The sequence below is a fragment of the Mytilus galloprovincialis genome, chromosome 3 (genome assembly GCF_965363235.1).
Source record: "Mytilus galloprovincialis chromosome 3, xbMytGall1.hap1.1, whole genome shotgun sequence".
NCBI lineage: Eukaryota > Metazoa > Mollusca > Bivalvia > Mytilida > Mytilidae > Mytilus > Mytilus galloprovincialis.
Genome location: NC_134840.1, coordinates 77071746 through 77098476, shown reverse-complemented (window position 1 = coordinate 77098476; position 26731 = coordinate 77071746). Strand labels below are relative to the sequence as shown.

Here is a 26731-nt window from a genome sequence, read left to right as displayed (position 1 = left end):
ATTTGATACCCTTGCCCAGGTAATCACACAGTGCTCTGTTCCCACGATACTAGTTTGTAATGGATTCAACCAAACAACATTAGTTTTTAGTGTTCATATTGTGGGATTTTTGTGGCAACAACATTTTAGGTTCATTTTACGGGTGTATCATGCCCTTATGGTGCATCTCTTTATAAATATAGGTACATGTACATGATGTATAATTCAACTATTCTGCTTTGTAATTACATCTAGGCAAAAGGGTTAAGTTATACAATCATGTCAAAAAAGTTCAGTAACTGGTATCTTAAGCAGATTACTGCAATTAGTTAACTAACAATTGAATATTTAATCAGTAGTGGTGGTCAGTTAGCTATATTTATGGCATGCAAACAAAAAGGGGCCTTTAAAGGGGGCTTCAGTGAACTCCTGCTGTTAGAAAACTTTCGAGTCAGTTTTTTGTACTCATACTCGAAAATCAACCAATCAAAATGCTGGATTTCATGTTTCGAGCATGATTTTTGTGCTCCGAGCACTGAAAAAAGTTTTATGACTTCAACCCCAGAAGTATTTCAGCTAGTTTATAGGACTGTCAGTACATTCATTAGTTTAACAGATAAACCAACAAATACCAATCAATATCTCTGACCTACATTGCTTAATATGAAATTTTATCTTTTACTGCTGATATTTCAATTTAAATGTATTTTATTCACAGAAGCTAAAGAAGGTAAATTTTCACTTTTTAAATAAAACTTTTGCTGGTTGCCATGGCAACAAGGTCCATAAACATTGCTTTTATTATTTCTTTGATGTATTTGTAATAACAAAATGAAGAACAAATTTATTTCAATATACAAGTATCTATGCCTTGATTTATGCGGATATTAAAAAAAATGAGCACCATTTTTTATTTTTACCAAGAATTTTGTTTTAAAAAGATTAATGAAACCACTTATAAAATCAAATAATAATGTTTTTGATTTGCATTGTAAAAATGTTTTTTATGGGGGAAAATTTCTCTTATTATGATTAATTTGATACATCATTTGTACATCATATTGTATTTTAATTTATTTCAAATGTTGTTAAAATACATTTTGAGGACATAGTTCAAATATCAAGACCTCATTTTGACATCATAGCAAAGGTTTTAACCAAATCACTCTAATTTTAGTAATATACATACCCTATTCCACTTAACTTTCATTTTTAGTCTACCTCCAAGAGTTGTTCATAATAAACAGTTGTTATCCCTACTTATATAACCAATGACATTCTAATACAGCTAACACATGCATTGGTTGGTGCTTTTCAGATAGAGAGAAGTTTATTTTTGCTAAGTTTTTTGTTTAGCTATTAAAGAACATGTATATACAATTTATATTTAGAAATATTTTAAATTGCTTGAAGTTTTTTTTATGTCTAGTAGCATATATCTTTTCTGCATATTCAGGATAAAGGAGAAATTGAAAGGCTTTTTTGAGTTTTCTAGAACTAAAATTTACGAATAAAAATTCAGATTTAAAGAGCAGTAATTTGGTCTCAGTATTGTACATGAACAAATATGAAAATAAGATGTGATATCACTGGTACAATTGCCGATGAGACAATTCTCCACCAGAGAACCAAAAGTTCACAACTATAATTCACTGTACAGCCTTCAACAATGAGCAAAACCCATTCTGCATAGCAAGCTTTAAAAGACCAAGAATTAACAAATGTTTAACAATTCAAGTAAGCTATAACTGCTTGTAAGTTTGTTTTGTTGATCTATTTATAGACAACAGAAAGTAAACAACAATAGTGAAGATTGGTATCACTATATAAGTATAGATATCCTATGTCATTGTATGTTGTTGTATGTATCAGGAAATCAACATTGTTTGTATCAAGGTAGTGAAGTAAAAACTTCTTCCTGTATAAATTATAAACTTACTAGTTATATTACTGAGGGTCATTGTTTTACTGTACATGATTTGGTTTCACTTTAGGGCTGTTCCACTTTTGACAAAGTATTTACTTTGACCCTTTGACAGTGATATAAAAAATTCAAAAAATTTGAACCAACCATTTTATCAGAAATATTACACTGGTTATATAGCATTTTGACAAACACTGATTTTGATCATCGAGAAGCTTAATATTCCCTTAACAACACAATGGAATTAAAACGTTTAGCTGATTTTACAGAGTTATCTCCCTGTAGTGTTAGGTACCACCTTAAATATGGCCATGAGTGGTTGCATTTTCCTTACAATTTTATAATAAGTGTAAAACGAAAATTTGTATTTAATGGGTGGATAGGGTCTTAAAATCTTATAAATTGATCCACCTCCATAAATTTTTATTCTCACATGGCCCTAATTATCTATAAATAGTATGGGTGTTGTAGTGCATACTGAAACAAAAAAGCAACACTGAGTCAAGATAAGACACAGGTTTGTAACATATTTATTCAGGCAAAACCAGTGATAGTTGACAATGCCAGAGGGAAAAATATCTATACATGTAACAGTGGATGTTTACCTTTTAATTACTAGACTAAATGGTTACCTTTAGATGTATTTTATGGGGTTATTAAGTTAATGGGTTGCTGTCTCACCCTCAAATACCCCACATCTCCTTGTATTCATATAAACAATAGTGAATTTATATGTTTGCAGGAAAACAATGACCTGCAGCAGCATGACTTTTAAAATGAACATCATCTTTTGTTTCATGAACAGACCTTTACAGACAATAACATTATGTTTGTTGACTGTGGAAAATCTAAATGCAACATAAAAATGTACACGTGCAGAAAAATAGAAATTAGGAAATGTGGTATGATTTCCAATGAGAAAACTATCCATCAGAGACCTTATGATGTAGATTTCATTAAATAAATGTTACTGTATGACCTTCAACAATGATCAACACCAGTATAGGAAGCTTTAAAAGCTCTCAACATGACAAAGTCACCTGAAATAGCCAATGCATAATAATTTAAATACACTGGTTGCCCTATAAGGAAAACTGTTATAAATATTGTTTTATTGAGTTGAAGATGGTCATTCTATTTTAAAACCAATACTATAAATTTATATTGACTACATCCTGGAGTGGTTATAGAAGACAGTAAATAAACAAATAAGCCATTGTCAAATAAGTCAATCAGAGAAGTATGGGAAGGTGATTGTCAGTCATAAAAGCATGGGAACACTGTTTTAAATTGTTTTTATCATGAAAGCTCTATTTCTAGTTACTTCCTCAATTTAGTTTGAAGTAAATTGTATATTGTCTTGCTTAGTTTCAGTGAAATAATTGAGGTATTGTTAAGTCATAAAAGTTTTCACCTTTTTATTGTGTTTCGTGGTTTTATGCTACACTGTACATGTTATTAAAAGCTAAATGAACATGCAGGATTTTAAAGTTTTATTGTCCTTAATTTTATGCAGTAAAAACTTAAATCTTTAAATTTTAAGATATGGTGTTCAAATTGGGGTGTTATTCTAACACAGTCTTATTTCTATGAGGTGTGAAAGATGGGTAACTTTCCCCTCATGGGCAAGAATAGAGAGGAATAACATGTATATGACACCTCTTTTCCCCCACCCCACCCCCTTTATCAGAGTTTGAAATTTTTAACACCTGATACATTCTTGCGACCTAAAATTGATGCCATCTAGAATTCTACAACAATTTCTGCAGATATAGTAAAAAACTGTTAATTTATCTCAAGTGGTTTGATCTTTATATACATATAGTTTTTGTTGAGCCTGTGACTTTTGTCGCAGAAAGCTTGACATTGGGAAAGTGATCCAGCGGTGGCGACAGTGTTAGCTAACTTCTTAGAAGCTTTATATTTTAAAAGGTGGAAGACCTGGATGCTTCATACTTTGTATATAGATACATCATGATACGAAGTCCGTCAGTCACATGTCCAATGTCCTTGACCTCATTTTCATGGTTCAGTGACTACTTGAAAAAAAAGTTGAGATTTTTTGTAATGTTAAATTCTCTCTTATAATAAGTAATAGGATATCTATATTTGGTATGTGTGTACCTTGCAAGGTCCTCATGCCCGTCAGACAGTTTTCACTTGACCTCGACCTCATTTCATGGATCAGTGAACAAGGTTTAGTTTTGGTGGTCAAGTCCATATCTCAGATACTATAAGCAGTAGGTCTTGTATATTTGGTGTATGGAAGGACTGTTAGGTGTACATATCCAAATGGCATGTGTCATCTAACCTTGACCTCATTTTCATGGTTCAGTGGTTATAGTTAAGTTTTTGTGTTTTGGTCTGTTTTTCTTTAATGTTATGCAATAGGTCTACTATATTTAGTGTTTAGAATGATTGTAAGGTGTACATGTCTAGCTGGCAGGTGTCATCTGACCTTGACCTCATTTTCATGGTTCAGTGGTCAAAGTTAAGATTTTGAGTTTTAGTCTTTATTTCTAATACTGTATGTGATAAGTCAACTATATTTGGTGTATGGAAATATTTTATGATATATATATATATCTGTTGCGCAGGTTTTATTTGACCTTGATCTCATTTTTACAGTTCATTGCTCAATGTTAAGTTATTGTGTTTTGGTCTGTTTTTCTTAAACTATAAGCAATATGTCAAATATATTTGTTGTATGAAAGAATTGTTAGCTGTACATGTCTGCCTGGCATGGTTTATCTGACCTTGACCTGATTTTCATGGTTCATGGGTCAATGTTTAGTTTTCTTTGTTAATGTTAAGTTTATGTGACAGTTGTAATAAAGCTTTATATTAAGGACTATCAACATAATATCAATGATTAGTAAAGATAACAACTTAACATATTTAGTTTTGTGTTAAGGTCAGTTTAACAGAAACCACTTATGATAAGTCAATGGTATTTGACATGCTGTTTAATTAGCATTGGTACATTTCATTTAAATGGAGATTATATGGCTGGGCACCTGCAGTCATGTTTACTGTAAATTCAGAAATTATTGTGTGCATTTATCATTGCTATTTTTGAAAATTGAACAAAATTCAATCATTGCAGTATTAGAAAACACTCAATACAGACATACCTATCAAATATGTGATTTCTTTATATTTTGAAACTCAATAAGTTGCATCCTCCTCATTAATAAAAAACAATAGTTTCTTAATTTATAATAATTGAATATGAATAGGTTTCAAATTGCACATTTGACAAATATTATTTCTGTCTGTTATTAGGTTAGTCTGTTCCATACCAGATTAAAGTTTTCAGTGTTTAATTACAGTATTTTTTTTATCAAGGAAGTTGAGGTCAGATCAACATGAAATTTGGTACAGATGGACAATTTGATATGAACTTTTATTATATTTATACTGTTTCCTGACTCACTGATATCATGGGAATGTGGGAAACCAGTAAATTTTCAGGTTAAATTTCTAGGCTATGAAGTTGTGATATCTTTAGCTAATAACTGAGTTCACATGTTTACTTTAGCTGAAGTTGGTGTTTCACAACTTGTCCTATGGGCCCATATTCTTGCTTCACATTTGCAAATTTATTTGCATTGTCCAGTGTTAAAAGTATATTCAAGTTCACTTAAGCAGTAACAATGTTTGTATCAGATTTTTGTTGCAGTATTAATGCATGGGAAAATAGATCTTATTTCTTAGGGCAATTAATCATCTGTATTTTTCTGGTATTAGAAAGCTGCAGACTGCATCAAAGGTAGAGCTGGATATATGTGATCACTATTAGACATGTGGTTACTGGCCTGAACACTCAGTTTAACTTAAGATGGTGAATTGTAATTGGTTTTCATATCATGTGAAAGTTTGAAACAATATCACATGCCATAAATTTAAACCAATAGAAACTCAGTAGCCTGGTTGCAAATCTTTAATTCAGACACTGAATAATAGAAACAGGATAGATGAATTCATTATTAGATGTCTCAATTGGCTGTTAAAATTTTATTATATTTTTTTCAGAATTGGCTGCACAACATGCACCCCCTCCTCCACCACAAGGTCAAGTTCCTCAATCTTATAATGCACCACAACATGTTCATGAAGAACCTGAAAGGTTAGTACTGGATAATAAGTGTTGAGAAAATTTAGTTTCCTGAAATTATATATCTCATACTTTTCAATTTGTAATCTTTCTTCACAGCTGTTTTATAAGTGAAAGTAATAACCTATTTAACAATTATTAAAGCTGAAAGACATCTTACAAAACACAGACCAGGCGTGCAGGGTATCAATATCCCCACAACAAAATGACACTTAGTACAGATCTGAGAGTACTCACAGTTATCGACAGCTAGTTCAAAGCCAAAAATAATAAAATAAAATAAAAAAAAACATGCATCAAAGATTAAAAATGATTTTGAACAGATATCTGAAATTGTATAAAGATATAAGAAGATGTGGTATGAGTGCCAATGAGACAACTCTCCATCCAGGTCACAAATTGTAAAAGTTAACCATTTAAGGGTTAAAGTACAGCTTTCAACACAAAGCTTTGGTTCACATTGAACTTCAAGCTATAAAGGGCACCCAAAATGACTAGTGTAAAACCTTTCAAACTGGAAAACCAACAGTCTAATCTATATCAAAAAAGAGAAATGAGAAACACTGATGAACCACATCAACAATTGACAACCACTGAACATCAGGTTTCTGACTAAGGACAGGTGCAAACAAATGCAGTGGTTTTAAACGTTTTAATAGGTACCAAAATTACTTGGTAATTGATCTGCTTAATAATATATTGCTGTTTTCAGTACATGTACTTATGGGAATCAAACCCTGATTTCTAAAGTCATGTGATTTGGTAAAATATCAATATTTTTGTTTACAGACATCCACCACACCCAGGTCATGTGAGACACCCATCAGGGGGAGGTAAGCAGGTTTTTGATATGTTTTAATTATACTAAAACTCCTGAATAATCAGGAACACACTAAGATTAATCTGAAAATACAATGTAAAAGGACCCAAAGTTTATCTAGTAGCAGTTTCCCTATCTATTTATTATTCATACATGATTGATTAATTTAACAGAAGTAGGTATAAGAGTATCTAATGGATTAGAGACTGTCATTCTGACAAGGTAATTTATATACTTTTCGAGAATCTGTCTGGTTGCATTAAGTTAATTGGTCATTGATGCATCAAACTTTTTAAAAAGTTTTATAGATTAGATGGAATCATTCATTTGTATTTCCAGAACCTTGTGGAAATTTCTGGTTGTCAGGTTATTTTGTGGAAAGTTTAATTATCTTAGGGTCAAAATGTCATATTGTTGTCACTAAAATGGATTTAGTTTCGGATTAATTTTCTTGCTTAAGTTTGAGAAAGTAATCTTGCTAAATATGATAAAATCTGCTTTTACAGTGGAAAGCGTTTGTTCCTTATTTTTGCATCTGTCAACTGAATAAATAAAACAAATATATGCCCAATTTTTAAATCGCCATCCCTTGTTACCATATAGATATATAAAGAAGAAGTGATAGATATATATATAAAGAAGAAGTGGTACGAGTACTAATGAGACAACTCTCCATCCATGTCACAGTTTGTAAAAGTAAACCATTATAGGCTTAAATAGGTCTACAACACAGGGCCTTGGCTCACACCCAACAGCAAAGTTATTAAGGACCCCAAAAAAGGACTAGTGTAAAACCATTTTTGAAATGGGAAAACCACCAGTCTAATCTAAACGAGAAACACTTTTGAACCACACCAAGAAATGATAAACTCTGAACATTATGTTCCTGACTGTAAAACATGTATGTTTTAATGGAACAGCCCTACAAATATGAATCCAATTATGAATATTGAAGTGAATTAAATTTGTTTGCAGTATTAGTATTAGAAGAAGGTTTAAACAGTATTAAAAGTGCTCTACGTGCACCTTGTTTTGAAGTGCATGTAGAGAATATTTTAATGTATTTTTTCTTCTGTCATGTCAGTCAGGATCTATGCCTTTTGATTTTACTATATTTCAGTTCCTCAATATAGCAAGGGTGTTTTATATCGACAGTCCTCCATTCCTAGTGATGACCCAAACTATTATACTTCAACCGATCAACAGCTGTTTTCAAGGGCTCAGAGTGATCCAGAATACTTTGGTACACCCTCATTATATTTTGGTTCTCAGCAAATTGTCAAAAGAGAACCCAATGAGAAGAATGAATATATGTCAACCCTTCAAAATATTGATGGTGCTCCTGAGCTGCAGCATCAAATGCAGTATAACACAAACTATTCCTTTTCAGCTTCTCAAAATGATCCTTATTGCTCTAGTCAACAAGCTAGTTATTATGCTCCATCTGTTTCAGCTCCACAGTATAGCCAGCCAGGTCCTCCACAACCACAGTATACACAACCTGCTGCTGCTCAGGCTCCTCCTCCCGCACCAGGGCCACCACCTGGAGCTCCCCAAGCCCCTGTTGCACCCCCTGCTCCCCCAGCACCTCCTGCTCCTCCTGCAGCACCACCTGCACCTCCACCTCCTGGACCAGGAGCACCACCACCTCCAGGACCAGGTGTGCCTCCACCTCCAGGACCAGGAGTACCACCACCCCCTGCGCCACCACCAATGCCAGGTGCTGGGTCCAGTCCAGCTAAATCAGGAGGAGGTGGTGGTGGAGGAATGGGATCCTTGGCAGAAGCTTTAGCAAAGAAATCAAGTGCCCTGAAACATGTAAATCCTGATTCCAATGTAAGTATTAAGAAATACTGCGAATTCATTATTATTCTTGGAAAATCTGGTTTAATCTTTGTTTATTGATAAATGAAACTTTTCAATAAAGTACAGACTTTGTTTGCAGAAATTGATAAAACCAGGGAAAAGATTTGTTACAATGTTTCCATAGAAATACAATTTTTCCTCCTTCCTAAAAAAATGATTTTTATCAGAAATTATATTTGTTTTCTTAAAGTCTGGTGTATATGTCTATAATTTAGTAATTTTGTTCTACTGTTTCAGTACTAGTGAATATTTTTATTTTATTAATCTTTATTTAAATAAATAGATGGTAATTGTTCAAAGCCAATAACATCTAATGAAAAAATCATGAATCCAAGACTAAACTATCAATCAGTACACATCCAACACCCATTGGATTTAGTGTAAAGATGTCATTATATAATTAACAAGCAGAGAAAACATGATCTTGGGCAATATGAAACTATAGGTATCAACAGATTGATATTCAGAATTCAGAATGGTTTTATAAGAAATGCCTTTGTCCCTGTGAATTATTGTCAGAATAAATATTTTAGAATTAAGATGTCACATAGATATTGTAAGCAATTAAGTATACTTCACAATACTCAACACAATACAAAGTTGTTTTGCAGATAAGCAATACTATCAGCCTTGTATAACAGTATATTAATCTTTAATTAAACTTATATTTCTTATCCTTTAGGATAATGCTGCTAGACCCTCATCGGCTGAACCTGGTAGTAGAGGGTCTAATTCTAGTACTGGTAGTGGTGGGGGTGGAGGAGGGGGTGGCGACTTTATGTCAGAACTACAGAAAAAGTTGAATCGAAAGAAAAATGATGTGGATGGTGTACCACAGCCTGCACCAGAAGTTAAGGTATGAATTACATGTGACTGTCATACAAGTAAGAGGTTTAGCTAGTCATAAAACCAGGTTTAATTCACCATTTTCTACATTAGAATATGCCTGTACCAAGTCAGGAATAGGACAATTGTTATCCATTCGTGTGATGTGTTTGATCTTTTGATTATGCCAATTTTCTATGGGGCTTTCCTATTTGGAGTTTTCCTCAGTTTCTGTAGTTATGTTATTTTACTTTTTCAATGTTATAGTTTGACAACAGACTACTTTCTGTAGTTATAAAGTAGCCTCCCTTGCAAGGTTGTCTAAATATTTTATCTATATTATCACTATAAAATGATATGGTAAGATTGCCAATGAAACAACTATTCTCTACAGACATAATGGAGTAGAAGTTAGCAACTATGAGTCACTATACTAGCCTGTCAACACTGAGCGTGTATGTTTAAACCCTGCTTTAAAAGGCAAACTCTGATCTAAAAGGCTTCATATTGTGTCTAGCATCTGTTATTTTTCAATATGAATATGCAGACAGCCAGATAAATGATTTATCTCGTTGTAATTGCATATTTTGCATGATAGAATCAAATGTTTTCTTTGTTTCACTAGAAAACCATTAGACATCTTGATGAGTTTGGGTCAAACTAATTAATGTTGATTTATACATTATTAAAGTTATTAAAAAAGAGTCAACGTATTTGTCGTCACAAAGTCACAAAGCCGTCATATGCAATTTTATTAAAGAGCTGAGGCAAGTGATATAGACCGTTGGACGACAGATTAATTCAAATATTGATAATAACCAACAGACTACTTTCAAATTCATGCATTTCCTGTACATTTCCTGTGTGCATTGCTTATATCATTAAAACTGATTGTTCAATGATGTCATTTACACCAGCTGACATCGTGTCAATCAGTGTAACTTATTCATAAAAAAACTAACTCGAGTCTATCTTTTTCAGGAGTCAGCTTCAACAAACAGTCTAGACAGAAGACAACGAGATAGGTCGTCTGGTCCCCCAACAAACAGGGTGCCCCCAGTAAATAATGGAGCAGATTCTCCTAAAATCAGAAGGTAATTTATAGTTTTGTACAAGAGTCTCACAGGTGTGTTCATAGTTGACAAGGCTCAAGGAATTAATAAAAGTGGATATTAAAATGCAGAGTTTTTTAACACAAGTTTAAAAGTTTAAACCATGGCAAAATATATATTGGTTATTTGTAGTTTTGGTTTTGCATAAATTGTCTACATCAAAAACATAATATGATAATATGATATAATGTTCCTAATTTATTTTATGTAAAATTTAAATGTTGCTGTTATCTGAGATATAACGAATATCAGTTATGTTTCAACTGTATTTTTAGCAGTTTAAAACCATTTGCTTCTCCATCATTTAAGTGAGTAAAATATTCTAGTTTTAAGAAATTAACTGTCTTCTCCACTTTTCTTTGTCTGATTGATTTCACATTTGCTATACTCACTTTTGTTGAGAAGTGATTTACATTATCGTTCTTTGTTCGCCATAACTGTTCCCTTAAAATTTTTAAGATATAATAGAAAATATCTAATGTGGCGCCACAATGGGATAGTGATTTTAACACCATTGTTCAAGATGTGCAGATTCTAGGGTCAAGCGGTGCAGATTTCAAAATAGCAATAATGTCTATTTAAATACTAAATATGAAAAGTTATTTTTCACTTTTCTACGTTATACCATACAGTGAAATTTCTAATTTACACTGAAATATTGTTTCTTGTCAAATTAAGATCTAGTAAATTATATATCTTGTCCTATCAACATAAATTTCAAAATTGTGATATGATGGTGTTTAAAAATATCAAAATGTCAACCATTATTTAATTGAAATTGCCAGTCATTACAAACAGAGATTTTCTTCAAATCTGGCACTATAATTGCTAAAAAAACTGACTTTGCATGTTAAAAATCTCTGATGCATCCTTAAATTCCTCAAATACACTTAATTGAACTTGTGCAACAAACTGTCTTTATTATACAAATAATAAAATTCTTATGAATAAACCTACTGACTTCCTTTGTCAAGTGAAATTGTGACACCTTAAAAAATGTAATGTGATCAATTATAGTACTTCCTTATTTCTGTTCAAGTACAATCAAGAGATTTCAATTAAAATAATTTTCACATACACACACTTATGTACTTAAGCATGTAATTCTATATTTTTAAAGAACCTTCTCCGGGACACTCTTCTAAATTTCTAAGTTTTATTACTTTTGCAAATAGAAATGATGATAATGTATAAATATCCAATATGACATTGAAAGTTATAGCTGAAATATAGGTAGAAATTTAAGGTAGTATATATAATATTATGTAGAATTTGTACTCCACAAACAAGGAAACTTAACTTCATTTTTATCTGTACTTGCTAAAGTATATGTACATTGTATAAAAGTTAACCAGTATTGATTCAAATATCTAATACTGGCTGATTATTATAACAGCAGAACGATTGAGTGCGTAGGTAAATGTAGAATCTTTGGTCAGCTTGCTTGTTAGCTGAACTGTGAAGTCATCATTAGGTTAGGTATAGTACCCTTCTTTCTTAGTAGTCTAGTCCTACAGACAGATAAATTAGTTATCTGTCAGACTAGTCTTCTCTTCATTGAGGGTAGTTAAGCTAACCTAATAATGACTTTATGGTTCAGTTAGCAAGCAAGCTAACCAAAAATGTTAACTTTATCTATGTACACACTAAAGGCTTTCTGCTGTATTAGTTTTAGGTGATCTTGAAATTCTTTATTCAAGATTATTCATTTATGATTTTAATCAAGGCTACAATTCCTTACAGTTTGTATGGCTTCCATGTACAAATTAGGGAATAAAATTTAAATTGTTTTATATCACATTGTATTGGCAACAACAAAAAAATGATGGCAGTCTATAGTTTATTAATAAAATATTACTGATAAAAGTGAAATAACTTGTTGATTATATGTAAAATGTTTATTTAATTAGAAGTAATGCTAAATAATGTATTTTTTGTGTTAACAGGAGAAAAGATTCATTAAATCCACCTCCAGAACCATTATCAAATGGACCAACAAATTCAGCATTAGACAATTTAAAAATAGAAATTATGAATGAAGTACGACTAGAACTACAAAAAGTCAAAATGGAAATCATAAGTGGTAAGAAATTTAGAATATATATTTGCTCCTTCAAATGGTAAAAAAAAAATTTGTAGACCCTGTTGTTGTCCATAAGTGTTACCTTCCTGCAACAGGAAAACATATGTTTTTGTTATTTCTTGTTTGCTTGAAAAAAATTGATAGAAAAAATGATGTTTATATAAAATATTAGGAAGTTTACAATCTTAAAAGATTACATCTCAGTGCTACTGTTCAAGGCTTCAATCTTTTTACAATTTGCATGTTTTTAATGCCTCATGTAGTTAGACTACCACACACATTAAGAACATTTGCAACACTTTTTTGGAAAGATTTTATGCCCCACCTACGATAGTAAAGGGGTATTATGTTTTCTGGTCAGTGCGTCCGTTTTTTCTTCTGTGCGTCGGTCCATCCATCTGTCCCACTTTAGGTTAAAGTTTTTGGTTAAGGTAGTTTTTGATGAAGTTGAAGTCCAATCAACTTGAAACTTACTACACATGTTCCCTTCGAAATGATCTTTCAAATTTTAATGCCAAATTAAGAGTTTTTATCACAATTTCACAGTCCATTGAACATAGAAAATGATAGTGCAAGTGGGGCATCCGTGTACTAGGGACACATTCTAGTTTAGGGGTCTGAGATAGATTAGATTGTGTTCCTGTTTACCATATCTTTTTCCAGTGTCCCGGTCCACTCACTTAACAAAAATTTCCTATTGTATTAGATTTTAACATGTTCTCATCTTTTATATAAAGAAATATTTGGATATAGATTTAGGCAAACATAAATTTCAATCAAGCTGTTTTAATTTCTGAATTGCTTATGTCATGAGTTTTATTTAAAAATTGATATTTTCAAAACGATTACTGTTTATATGTTTATCTTTTTCAGCTATCACATATGTTAATTTATCTTTTTCAGCTATCAGAGAAGAGCTTTCAGCAGCACACAGATGAAAACTAGAACAAAGACAAAATTGGGATCAAAATCAATGAATCATCAAATGGTGCTTACAGTGATTCTGGATTGACCAGTATGCTGCTGTGTAATATTGTCATATGCAATAGACCTGCTTAGAATGTCATCCCAGTGAACAAAGCTCAATTAACATGTGATTATAATTTGTACAGGATTGCTGGTCAGTGATTGGAGGATGATTTTCTAACTTGGTCCATTGCCATAATTGACTGGTACTAAAAATGTGTGTTTCAACCAAAGACAGCAGTTACCAGAGCTATTCCAGTTTTAATTATTTTAATGTACACAGGAGAGTGAGAAAGGGGAAGTAATCAAGTATTATGGATACATGAAATGCTTTGCTCATGTTTTAACAAGTATTAAGATTATCTGCATATATCAGAAAGGTTATAATCATGTAAAACATTTATTTAATATAATCACTCTCATATGAAGTTTTAAGTTTTAATTCCAATAATATGAAAAGTGCTATACCAAGGTTTTTTCCAGCAGAATGTTTTTATCATTGTTAAACTTACAAAGAAATACTAATACCAAAAGTTTAAATAAACTACAAATCAACTGGTCGTTTCAAGTTCAAATTGAGAAAGAAAAAAGTAAATATAAAAATTTCAAGGGTGTCCAGTACCATTGCAAGTGAAACAAAAAGTTAGCTTTAAGAACAGTTGGGCAAAAGTTTATTTGTTAATATCTAAACTTTCCATTGATTTCTTATTTTAGAACAATTATCAATTTTTCTCACTTTAATGATCTCTTTTCCTTCTATATAGATTTTAAAATCTTACAGTAAGAATCAAAATTTTTGTAACAGATTTATGTAAATATCTATATTTAAGTATAATAATCAGCTTATCACATTAATAGGTTTTATATGGGGAGATTTGCTTGGTATTTAGTTGTAGAACCTTGAAGTATTTTTTGTTCATTTGATGATAACAGTTTTTTTGGGGGGGTTGGATAATATGTGCAGCGCTGCAGCAAGAGTTTTTCTCGTTTTTGGCAAGTTAAGAATACATAAAGCATATCGCATGTAGTCTTGAATGCATATTTGCTTTTAAATATAATCGTATTCCATAAAGATCCAACATTACAGAGAAGTGTAATAATAAGGCTTCTAAGAATATTTATCACAGATATTTTCACAACTATTAAATTTAATCATTATGATCAAAAAGAATATTTATTTTTTTATTCATGAAAGCCAAAATTAGACATGCATTACACAAAACAGAGAATGCTTTGAGTTCTGTTGTTCTCAGGTTTAAACTTGCCATTCTGCATGTCATTTATTTTTCCGTATCATTTATGGTCGAAATTAGATAAAAAAGTTGAGGGGAATTTTATATCTTTAAAATAAAGATTTATACCAGATTTTTGCTATTTCTAACTAATTGTCTTGCATTTAGTCCATTCAACTTGACTACTGATGACCTAATTAAATATGTGTAAGGGATTAAGAGAGGCTATATAAGGAAGTTGGGAATGCACTGTCATCGATTTTGAATACTCTAAATTCAGAAATTATTGCGTGCATTTATTATTGCGATTTTGTCATTTTAGACTAAAATGCGATTTAATTGTTGCGATATTCTGAAAAAAACTCTTTGATTCACAGAAAAAATTTCAAAATGCGAGTTTAATAATTGGGATGATAACCCTGTTGCATTTTTCGCAATTAAACATCGCAATAATTTCTGAATTAACATTAGTATTTTATAATAAGTAATAATTAGAAAGGCTAGTGATCAATACAAATTTATGTTTTTTCTTAATTCAATTTTAAGTGTAAAGTAGCCCATTTTTTTGTTAAGAAATATCTGTTGAACCTAGAAAATGGCATGTTGTATGTTTTGATATAAAGGAAATCTTTTGAAACCTTATACAGTATGTAAGATGTAAATGTGTAATGGGATAATAATCGAGTATGTATAACATTCAAGAATCTCATTTGAGGTTGTGATTGATATTTGTGATAGCAGGAGTTTATAGCTGGATTTATCGAATATATGGGATTATAATTATAAAGAAGAAGCATGATTTTATGTTATCAGAGAGGAGTTATTAATAACCACTCCGTGTAAAATGATATTGATGAAAGGCTTCCATTATTGTATTACTTAGGAAAATTATAATGAGAAGGTGTCTTTTTGTACCTGAGTTGTTCAATTTTATTTAGTGTTTGAAGATCCCTATAAGTTCTATATAAATGCTATATAATTAAATATTTGAAATTTATAGGGATTCAATATATAAAAAAAATATTGTGAATAGCATTAAAGAACATTTGACATGGTTTTTCAGTTATCTACCCTTTAATAATAATAAATACATTTCTTCCAAACTGCTATGAACGTCCTTCGGAATTGGCAAAGAGTTCAATATTTAACATTTAAAATATCCTGTAAAAATAGCTTTTGTTCCTTTACGTCTTAATACTTAATGGGCAATCAAATATACAAGACTTTTGAAATGACTTGGACAAGAAATTGAAATCTACAAAACTTTCAAAATGGCTGCTCCCATTACAAATGTACTTGTATGCTGAAACAAATATTTCTGTAGATAATAGCACTGTACATAACCCATAAAGAGCACATATATGTATATTACAAAAATCATTTTGCCAAACACATGATCCAGGACTATGTATATGTATGTTATTGTATAGCTTGTTATTTTTATTACTATGAAAGGCCAAGCCTTGTGTTATTGAATTTTGTTGTAGATTTTTTTGTTCCTGGAACCAAAGGTTTGATAGACCAAATATAACAAATCTCTGTTTTTGGTTGATTTGAAGCAAGAAGGAATGCACTGGTTCTACAGTGTTCAAAGAGAAGTTTCTTATAAATGATGATGGCTCTTTTTTTTAACATAAATTGTTCATTTCTAATATTTTAGTTATGATTTTGTTATTGCGAAAAATTGTAACAAGATAGTTTTTGCAGAAAAAAGATTCTCAGTGTTGATAGCATAACTTTAATCATTTCCTTAAATCTGAATAATTTTTAGCTTAACAACCTTTAATAGTTGAATTTTGTCAGATTAAGTCGGAACCATATTTTGGGCATAATTAGCAATAATTATGCATTGAGAACTTTTCAAAATGTATGTAATAAATTGTGGTCATTATAGAAACGCTAAAATAATGTTGTATAGGCAATGTCCAGCCGTTAGAACTAATTTATCAGTATTTATCATGCATAAACAGTAAACATTTTGTAAAAGAGTTTTTTTTAATTCTTGCATTGTATTCCAGTCAAAACCATGTATTGAACTTTTAGCATTGTCTACATTTTTTTTTGGAGTGAAGCAATATAATATATAATTATCGATTAACTGACCAAACTGCTTTCTCTTGTTTATATTTTTATAAAATAGATAAGATTTTTTGTTTTGTACATTACCAACAATATCCAGTAGTTGCATACTCATTTTTCATTTGTGATACATGAATTAGGAAATGAAATTTGCTTTAATATTGTATTGAATTTATTTCATAGATAATTAATCATGACAGTAATTTTTCACTACTTAAAATCATTATTTGTTGCTTCTTTGATTATTTAATATCATTTTGTGATTTGATGTGAATATGAGAAACATTCCTTTAACAACAGTTATTGTCTCCCATTGGTAGTTCTTACGACTTAACTAACTTGGTTTAGGAAAAATGGCTGGCTTTAATTTATTATTTTACAGTGGTGACAAGGGGAGATAATTTGAATTTTAGTATTTGTGATCTCCCTTTTGTAAATTGGCTTTGGAGATGATGATTGATTGGTTTATGTTTCTCATTAGGTCATTAGGTCAAATATGGCAGCCATGTATCAAGCAGTTGATATTTATTCACAATTTAGATTAAGATTGTAGGAATTTATACAGTAAAATCACAACATATACATTCTAGGATCTATGACAAAGACAGAAAGTTTTTGTAGATGAACTTTTTTTTTTTGCATATTTGATACATTAAACTAGATTTTTCAAGACATTTTAGCAATATTTGTAAATTAACCATTGTGTTCAAATTTGTATTGATTATAACCAAGTGCATAGCTTTCTGAGGCTGTAATGGTAAAAAGATTTTGCTCGTTTTAGTTTATTTTGTTTGATAGTGCCTGTGGACATTTCTACCTCTTTAAAATAATTCTCGTTTTGAAATCGGTAATTGAATAGATTGATTCTGCTATAAATAGGCTGATATTGAATCATATGTGAAATGAACAGGTGAAAAATAAATCTAATTTGAGAATTGTAGAATGAACAAATCTGTAGGGGGCGGGGCAGAAGATCTCTGTTGGCATCCTAGTGCCATATTGTACAGTTGAACATATAGTGTAATCTATTTATCATCTACAAAATAAACTATGCTTTTATACTTAATTGTTTTATTATTATACCCATGCTTTAAAAAAGTGGGGGTTTACTGTATTACCTCTGTCCATCTGTCAGTCCCTTCCATGAATATTATTCGTCTCATCTTTCTAAAGAACTCATATTCCTTTCCTCCATAGTGACACCTATTGACGCTGCCCCCTTTACTCCATATTGACGCCTGTGTAGTACCTCAGTTGAAATGCTTTGAATACAAAGTGTCTGCAGTAAACTTGATAAAATTTGTATCCAATATGAAAAGGAATATCATAGGAATATCCTACTTACAATTTATTTGATGAAATATTTGTTTTTATACGACCGCAAAATTTGAAAAATTTTTCGTCGTATATTGCTATCACGTTGGCGTCGTCGTCTGTGTCGTCGTCGTCGTCCGAATACTTTTAGTTTTCGCACTCTAACTTTAGTAAAAGTGAATGGAAATCTATGAAATTTTGACACAAGGTTTATGACCACAAAAGGAAGGTTGGTATTGATTTTGGGAGTTTTGGTCCCAACATTTTAGGAATTAGGGGCCAAAAAGGGCCCAAATAAGCATTTTCTTGGTTTTCGCACTATAACTTTAGTTTAAGTTAATAGAAATCTATGAAATTTTGACACAAGGTTTATGACCACAAAAGAACGGTTGGGATTGATTTTGGGAGTTTTGGTTTCAACAGTTTAGGAATTAGGGGCCAAAAAAGGGCCTAAATAAGCATTATTCTTGGTTTTCGCACAATAACTTTAGTTTAAGTAAATAGAAATCTATGAAATTTAAACACAAGGTTTATGACCATAAAAGGAAGGTTGGTATTGATTTTGGGAGTTTTGGTCCCAACAGAATAAGGGGCCCAAAGGGTCCAAAATTAAACTTTGTTTGATTTCATCAAAATTGAATAATTGGGGTTCTTTGATATGCCGAATCTAACTGTCATGACTGTGTATGTAGATTCTTAACTTTTGGTCCCGTTTTCAAATTGGTCTACATTAAGGTCCAAAGGGTCCAAAATTAAACTTAGTTTGATTTTGACAAAAAATGAATCAGTTAGGTTCTTTGATATGCTGAATCTAAAAATGTACTTAGATTCTTGATTATTGGCCCAGTTTTCAAGTTGGTCCAAATCGGGGTCCAAAATTAAACTTTGTTTGATTTCATCAAAAATTGAATAAATGGGGTTCTTTGATATACCAAATCTAACTGTGTATGTAGATTCTTCATTTTTGGTCCTGTTTTCAAATTGGTCTACACTAAAGTCCAAAGGGTCCAAAATTAAACTTAGTCTGATTTTAACAAAAATTGAAATCTTGGGGTTCTTTGATATGCTGAATCCAAAAATGTACTTAGATTTTTTATTATGGGCCCAGTTTTCAAGTTGGTCTAAATCAGGATCTAAAATTATTATATTAAGTATTGTGCAATAGCAAGTCTTTTCAATTGCACAGTATTGCGCAATGGCAAGAAATATCTAATTGCACAATATTGTGAAATAGCAATTTTTTTTTTAATTAGAGTTATTTTTCTTTGTCCAGAATAGTAAGCAAGAAATATCTAATTGCAAAATATTGTACAATAGTAAGATTTTTTTTAATTGGAGTTATCTTTCTTTGTCCAGAATCAACTTAAATCTTTGTTATATACAATATACAATGTATATTCACTTTTTACTACCAACTGATAAATTAAAATAATCTTTACCATTCAGTGATAACAAGCAGTTTTTTTACATCTTAATATTTTATGATGTATTTAAATGAGTAGTTATTGTTGCAAACTCCATTAGAAATTTTAATTGAGATTAGTTTTGGAATAAGGGAAAGGGGGATGTGATTAAAAAAATTGGGTTCAATTTTTATACGACCGCAAATTTTGAAAAAATTTTCGTCGTATATTGCTATCACGTTGGCGTCTGCGTCGTCGTCGTCGTCGTCGTCGTCGTCGTCGTCGTCGTCGTCGTCGTCCGGCGTCCGAATACTTTTAGTTTTCGCACTCTAACTTTAGTAAAAGTGAATAGAAATCTATGAAATTTTAACACAAGGTTTATGACCATAAAAGGAAGGTTGGTATTGATTTTGGGAGTTTTGGTCCCAACATTTTAGGAATAAGGGGCCAAAAAGGGCCCAAATAAGCATTTTCTTGGTTTTCGCACCATAACTTTAGTTTAAGTTAATAGAAATCTATGAAATTTTGACACAAGGTTTATGACCACAAAAGAAAGATTGGGATTGATTTTGGGAGTTTTGGTTTCAATAGTTTAGGAATAAGGGGCCAATAAAGGGCCCAAATAAGCATTTTTCTTGGTTTTTGCACAATAACCTTAGGTTAAGTAAATGGAAATCTATGAAATTTAAACACAATGTTTATGACCACAAAAGGAAGGTTGGTATTTATTTTGGGAGTTTAGGACCCAACAGATTAGGAATTAGGGGCCAAAAAGGGACCCAAATAAGCATTTTTCTTGGTTTTCGCACTATAATGTTAGTATAAGTAAATACAAATCTATGAAATTTAAACACAAGGCTTATGACCATAAAAGGAAGGTTGGTATTGATTTTGGGAGTTTTGGTCCCAACAGTTTAGGAAAAAGGGGCCCAAAGGGTCCAAAATTAAACTTTGTTTGATTTCATCAAAATTGAATAATTGGGGTTCTTTGATATGCCGAATCTAACTGTATATGTAGATTCTCAACTTTTGGTCCCGTTTTCAAATTGGTCTACATTAAGGTCCAAAGGGTCCAAAATTAAACTTAGTTTGATTTTGACAAAAAATGAATCGGTTGGGTTCTTTGATATGTTGAATCTAAAAATGTACTTAGATTCTTGATTATTGAAGTTTTTTTGGTCCAGTTTTCAAATTGGTCTACATTAAGGTCCAAAGGGTCCAAAATTAAACTTTGTTTGATTTCATCAAAAATTGAATCCTTGGGGTTCTTTGATATGCCAAATCTAACTGTGTATGTAGATTCTTCATTTTTGGTCCTGTTTTCAAATTGGTCTACACTAAAGTCCAAAGGGTCCAAAATTAAACTTAGTCTGATTTTAACAAAAATTGAAATCTTGGGGTTCTTTGATATGCTGAATCCAAAAATGTACTTAGATTTTTTATTATGGGCCCAGTTTTCAAGTTGGTCTAAATCAGGATCTAAAATTATTATATTAAGTATTGTGCAATAGCAAGTCTTTTCAATTGCACAGTATTGCGCAATGGCAAGAAATATCTAATTGCACAATATTGTGAAATAGCAATTTTTTTTTTAATTAGAGTTATTTTTCTTTGTCCAGAATAGTAAGCAAGAAATATCTAATTGCAAAATATTGTACAATAGTAAGATTTTTTTTAATTGGAGTTATCTTTCTTTGTCCAGAATCAACTTAAATCTTTGTTATATACAATATACAATGTATATTCACTTTTTACTACCAACTGATAAATTAAAATAATCTTTACCATTCAGTGATAACAAGCAGTTTTTTTACATCTTAATATTTTATGATGTATTTAAATGAGTAGTTATTGTTGCAAACTCCATTAGAAATTTTAATTGAGATTAGTTTTGGAATAAGGGAAAGGGGGATGTGATTAAAAAAATTGGGTTCAATTTTTATACGACCGCAAATTTTGAAAAAATTTTCGTCGTATATTGCTATCACGTTGGCGTCTGCGTCGTCGTCGTCGTCGTCGTCGTCGTCGTCGTCGTCGTCGTCGTCCGGCGTCCGAATACTTTTAGTTTTCGCACTCTAACTTTAGTAAAAGTGAATAGAAATCTATGAAATTTTAACACAAGGTTTATGACCATAAAAGGAAGGTTGGTATTGATTTTGGGAGTTTTGGTCCCAACATTTTAGGAATAAGGGGCCAAAAAGGGCCCAAATAAGCATTTTCTTGGTTTTCGCACCATAACTTTAGTTTAAGTTAATAGAAATCTATGAAATTTTGACACAAGGTTTATGACCACAAAAGAAAGATTGGGATTGATTTTGGGAGTTTTGGTTTCAATAGTTTAGGAATAAGGGGCCAATAAAGGGCCCAAATAAGCATTTTTCTTGGTTTTTGCACAATAACCTTAGGTTAAGTAAATGGAAATCTATGAAATTTAAACACAATGTTTATGACCACAAAAGGAAGGTTGGTATTTATTTTGGGAGTTTAGGACCCAACAGATTAGGAATTAGGGGCCAAAAAGGGACCCAAATAAGCATTTTTCTTGGTTTTCGCACTATAATGTTAGTATAAGTAAATACAAATCTATGAAATTTAAACACAAGGCTTATGACCATAAAAGGAAGGTTGGTATTGATTTTGGGAGTTTTGGTCCCAACAGTTTAGGAAAAAGGGGCCCAAAGGGTCCAAAATTAAACTTTGTTTGATTTCATCAAAATTGAATAATTGGGGTTCTTTGATATGCCGAATCTAACTGTATATGTAGATTCTCAACTTTTGGTCCCGTTTTCAAATTGGTCTACATTAAGGTCCAAAGGGTCCAAAATTAAACTTAGTTTGATTTTGACAAAAAATGAATCGGTTGGGTTCTTTGATATGTTGAATCTAAAAATGTACTTAGATTCTTGATTATTGAAGTTTTTTTGGTCCAGTTTTCAAATTGGTCTACATTAAGGTCCAAAGGGTCCAAAATTAAACTTTGTTTGATTTCATCAAAAATTGAATCCTTGGGGTTCTTTGATATGCCAAATCTAACTGTGTATGTAGATTCTTCATTTTTGGTCCTGTTTTCAAATTTCAAATTCTACATTAAAGTCCAAAGGGTCCAAAATTAAACTAAGTTTGATTTTAACAAAAATTGAATTCTTGGGCCTCTTTGATATGCTGAATCTAAACATGTACTTAGATTTTTGATTATGGGCCCAGTTTTCAAGTTGGTCCAAATCAGGATCTAAAATTATTATATTAAGTATTGTGCAATAGCAAGTCTTTTCAATTGCACAGTATTGTGCAATGGCAAGAAATATCTAATTGCACAATATTGTGAAATAGCAAATTTTTTTTTAATTAGAGTTATCTTTCTTTGTCCAGAATAGTAAGCAAGAAATATCCTATTTGTGCAATAGCAAGAATTTTTTTTAAATGGAGTTATCTTTCTTTGTCCAGAATCAACTTAAATCTTTGTTATATACAATATACAATGTATATACACTTTTTACTACCAACTGATAAATTTAAATAATCTTTACCATTCAGTGATAACAAGCAGTTTTTTTTACATCTTAATATTTTATGATGTATTTAAATGAGTAGTTATTGTTGCAAACTCCATTAGAAATTTGAATTGATATCAGTTTTGAAAAAGGGAAATGGGGATGTGAAAAAAAGGGGGGGGGGTTAAATTTTTCTCATTTCAGATTTCATAAATAAAAAGAAAATTTCTTCAAACATTTTTTTGAGAGGATTAATATTCAACAGCATAGTGATTTGCTCAAAGGCAAAAAAACCCTTTTAAGTTCATTAGACCACATTCATTCTGTGTCAGAAACCTATGCTGTGTCAACTATTTAATTTTAGATTTAAAAAGTTTGAAGAAGAAATCTTTAATTGATTTGTAAAATCTTGGCATTTGTTTTGTGTAAAAAAAAACCATGTAATGTCAAAAATTTGATCACAATCCAAATTCAGAGCTGTATCATGCTTGAATGTTTTGTCCATACTTGCCCCAACTGTTCAGGGTTCGACCTCTGCGGTCGTATAAAGCTGCGCCCTGCGGAGCACCTGGTTCTCATTTGAAATTTCATAAATAAAAAAGAAAATTTCTTCAAACATTTTTTTGAGAGGATTAATATTCAACAGCATAGTGAATTGCTCTAAGAGAAAACAAAAATTTTAAGTTCATTAGAACACATTCATTCTGTGTCAGAAACCTATGCTGTGTCAACTATTTAATCACAATCCAAATTTGGAGCTGAATCCAGCTTGAATGTTGTGTCCATACTTGCCCCAACCGTTCAGGGTTCAACCTCTGCGGTCGTATAAAGCTACGCCCTTCGGAGCATCTGGTTCACAATGCATTAGTACATTTTTTACTTTAAAGCATATTTTCAGCATTTTATTGAAAAATCCTATGCGAATCAATTATGCAAAAAAAAAAAATCAGTGGAGGAAAGGGATAACAAGGATTTAAATGTGGTAGCTATACTGTGTGATGCCTTTTCAGATTCACCACTCAACAACTTCCTGTTTACCCTATACTTTTAGCTGGCAGGGGTATCGTTATATCTTCTCTGGGAGTGGGTAATAAATTGTATTTACTCTCTATCAGTGCTTGCACATCTCTTTGTTTAGTCAGTTAGCAGTGTTAATAATGAACATACAAAAAAAAGTTTATTTATTGATCATACACTTGGGGCCTTGGCAGTCTAGTGGTCTAAGTAGTCAAACTACTGTACCACTTTAAAATAAGGAGATTTGGTATGATTGCCAATGAAAACCTGCTTCAAATATGCACATGTTATAGTGAAATACATAGAGTCAAGGAGTCTAAAGACAAGATTGTGACATCATAATTTTATCATTATATTTGACTTTTTCACATTAAAATGAAAGTTTTCCATCCAAATTTCTTTTTGTGAAACATTGATCCCTTCTAGAAACAAGCAAGTAACTGAGGAAAAAACTAGTATGGTAATATAGCAACCACAAATGGAAGTTTTTAACGACCTTTACTGGCTATACAGCCCTTGCAAAGTCGGGTAATATAGCTACAACTGATGAAGAACTTTTATTAGGTTATGGTCCAGTCAACTAAATATTAGGTATATCTTGCCAAAAAATGTTGTCAGTTGTAAAAGTTAAGTCCATTTTGAAGTATGTGAATCCCTTGAAATGGACTGTTCCAAAGTTTATAAGACCATTTGGAAGTAGGTGAATTTTTAAAGAATGAACTGTCCCAAAGTGAAGTCCATTTTGAAGTAGGTGAATCTTTAAAGAAATGGACTGTTCCAAAGAATTTAAGTCCATTTGGAAGTAGATGAACCTTTAAAGAAATGAACTGTCCCGAAGTAAGTCCATTTTGAAGCAGGTGAATCTTTAAAGAAAGAACTGTTCCAAAGTTTAGTCTATTTTGAAGTAGGTGAATCTTTAAAGAATAAACTGTCCCAAAGTTAAGTCCATTTTGATGTAGGTGAATCTTTAAAAGAATGAACTGTCCCTAAGTTGAGTTCATTTTGAAGTAGGTGAATCTTTATAGAGATGGACTATCCCAAAGACTAGTCCATTTATGGATAAACCTTGGTGAGATCTATTCAGTAAAATACATATATCACTGAAAATACACCTATGTCGTGTAATTGCAGTAATTCAGAATACACCTATGGACCAATTTCCCATGTTATAACAGGAGACCTTAACATCGTTCGCGACCGAGAGTTAAAATCATTCCTCAGTAAAGGACCTAAATATCGTACCCCGTCAACTATTAACTGGAATGAGTGTCGTAATATCATCAACGACTCACTCCGCGCCTACTGTTTGAAATGGGTAAAACGGGAAAAAGCTGACAAAAAATCTTTGGACTCTTTTATTAATTCAGTAATGAAGATAGTTGATATTCGAATACAACATTTTAAAGAACATTTTACCCTCAACAAAAACTATAAAAACCCTATTTCGCGTATCAAAAATAAACTAACAGAACTAGCCAAGGAATTTGTTTTTGTCCCGGCTGATAAAGCTGCTAATAATATCATTATTGTTTGACGTAAATTTTATATAGAGGTTCTGCAAAAGGAAATCACGAATTCACCAACATTCCAACTGACTTCATTTTCAGAAAACGACATCTGTAACAAACATAAACTTTTAGCTACTTCTTTACAAGCAGAACCAAACACAATGAAAGTCCCAACTATGTACTGGCTTCCGAAGCTGCACAAAAAACCTTACAAATATAGATTTATTTCATCTTCCAGCCATTGTTCAACTACTAAATTGTCTGTTTTACTTACTAGTACACTTGGTACAATAAAAAACCTGATAATAAATTGTTCAAATAAGGCCTTTGAAAATAGTGGAATTAATTACTTTTGGAGTGTCAAAAACTCGTTGGAAGTACTTGATAAATTGCATGCATATATTGGTGATTTTGAATCTGTTCAAAGTTTTGATTTTTCTACCCTATATACCACTTTGCCTCATATTCTTATTAAGAAAAAATTCACATCCCTAATTAACTGGGCATTTAAAAAGTCGGAATGCGAGTACATATGTTCAAACTCTTTTAGATCATTTTTTAGTAGCAATAAACAAAAGAACTATGTCAATTGGACATGCTTTGATACTATTTATGCACTTGAATTTTTACTTGATAACATTTTTGTTCGCTTTGGAGATTCCGTATATCGTCAAGTTATTGGAATTCCAATGGGGACTAACTGTGCACCACTTATTGCGGACCTGTTTTTGTATTGTTATGAGTTACAATTTATGACTAAAATTAGCAAAGACCCATCAAAACAACATTTGATACAAAAATTTAACAATACTTTTAGATATTTGGATGATATATTGGCTCTAAATAATGACGACTTCAGTATGTATACTAAAGAAATTTATCCTGTAGAACTTACTTTAAATAAAGCTAATGATAACAATGACCACTGCCCTTTCCTCGATCTTGATATCTATATCATAAACGGGAAGCTTAATACAAAAATTTATGATAAAAGA

At 31.5% G+C, this 26731-nt stretch overlaps 1 protein-coding gene across 4 annotated transcripts in view; it reads left to right on the top strand.

Moving 5' to 3' along the window:
* LOC143069002 (uncharacterized) overlaps positions 1–18064 on the top strand; it is a 32076-nt gene extending 14012 nt beyond the window's left edge. For 2 of the 4 annotated variants that reach the window (XM_076243431.1, XM_076243429.1), the window contains exons 4-11: positions 5939–6032; positions 6810–6853; positions 8294–8676; positions 9389–9562; positions 10513–10625; positions 10919–10951; positions 12590–12726; positions 13630–18064. In XM_076243431.1, coding sequence (XP_076099546.1) covers positions 5939–6032; positions 6810–6853; positions 8294–8676; positions 9389–9562; positions 10513–10625; positions 10919–10951; positions 12590–12726; positions 13630–13664 — 1013 coding nt within the window. In that variant the 3' untranslated portion in view covers positions 13665–18064. The remainder of the gene's footprint in view (positions 1–5938; positions 6033–6809; positions 6854–8293; positions 8677–9388; positions 9563–10512; positions 10626–10918; positions 10952–12589; positions 12727–13629) is intronic. The other 2 variants (XM_076243430.1, XM_076243432.1) reach the window with 2 other exon arrangements.
* Positions 18065–26731: the final 8667 nt, after the last annotated feature.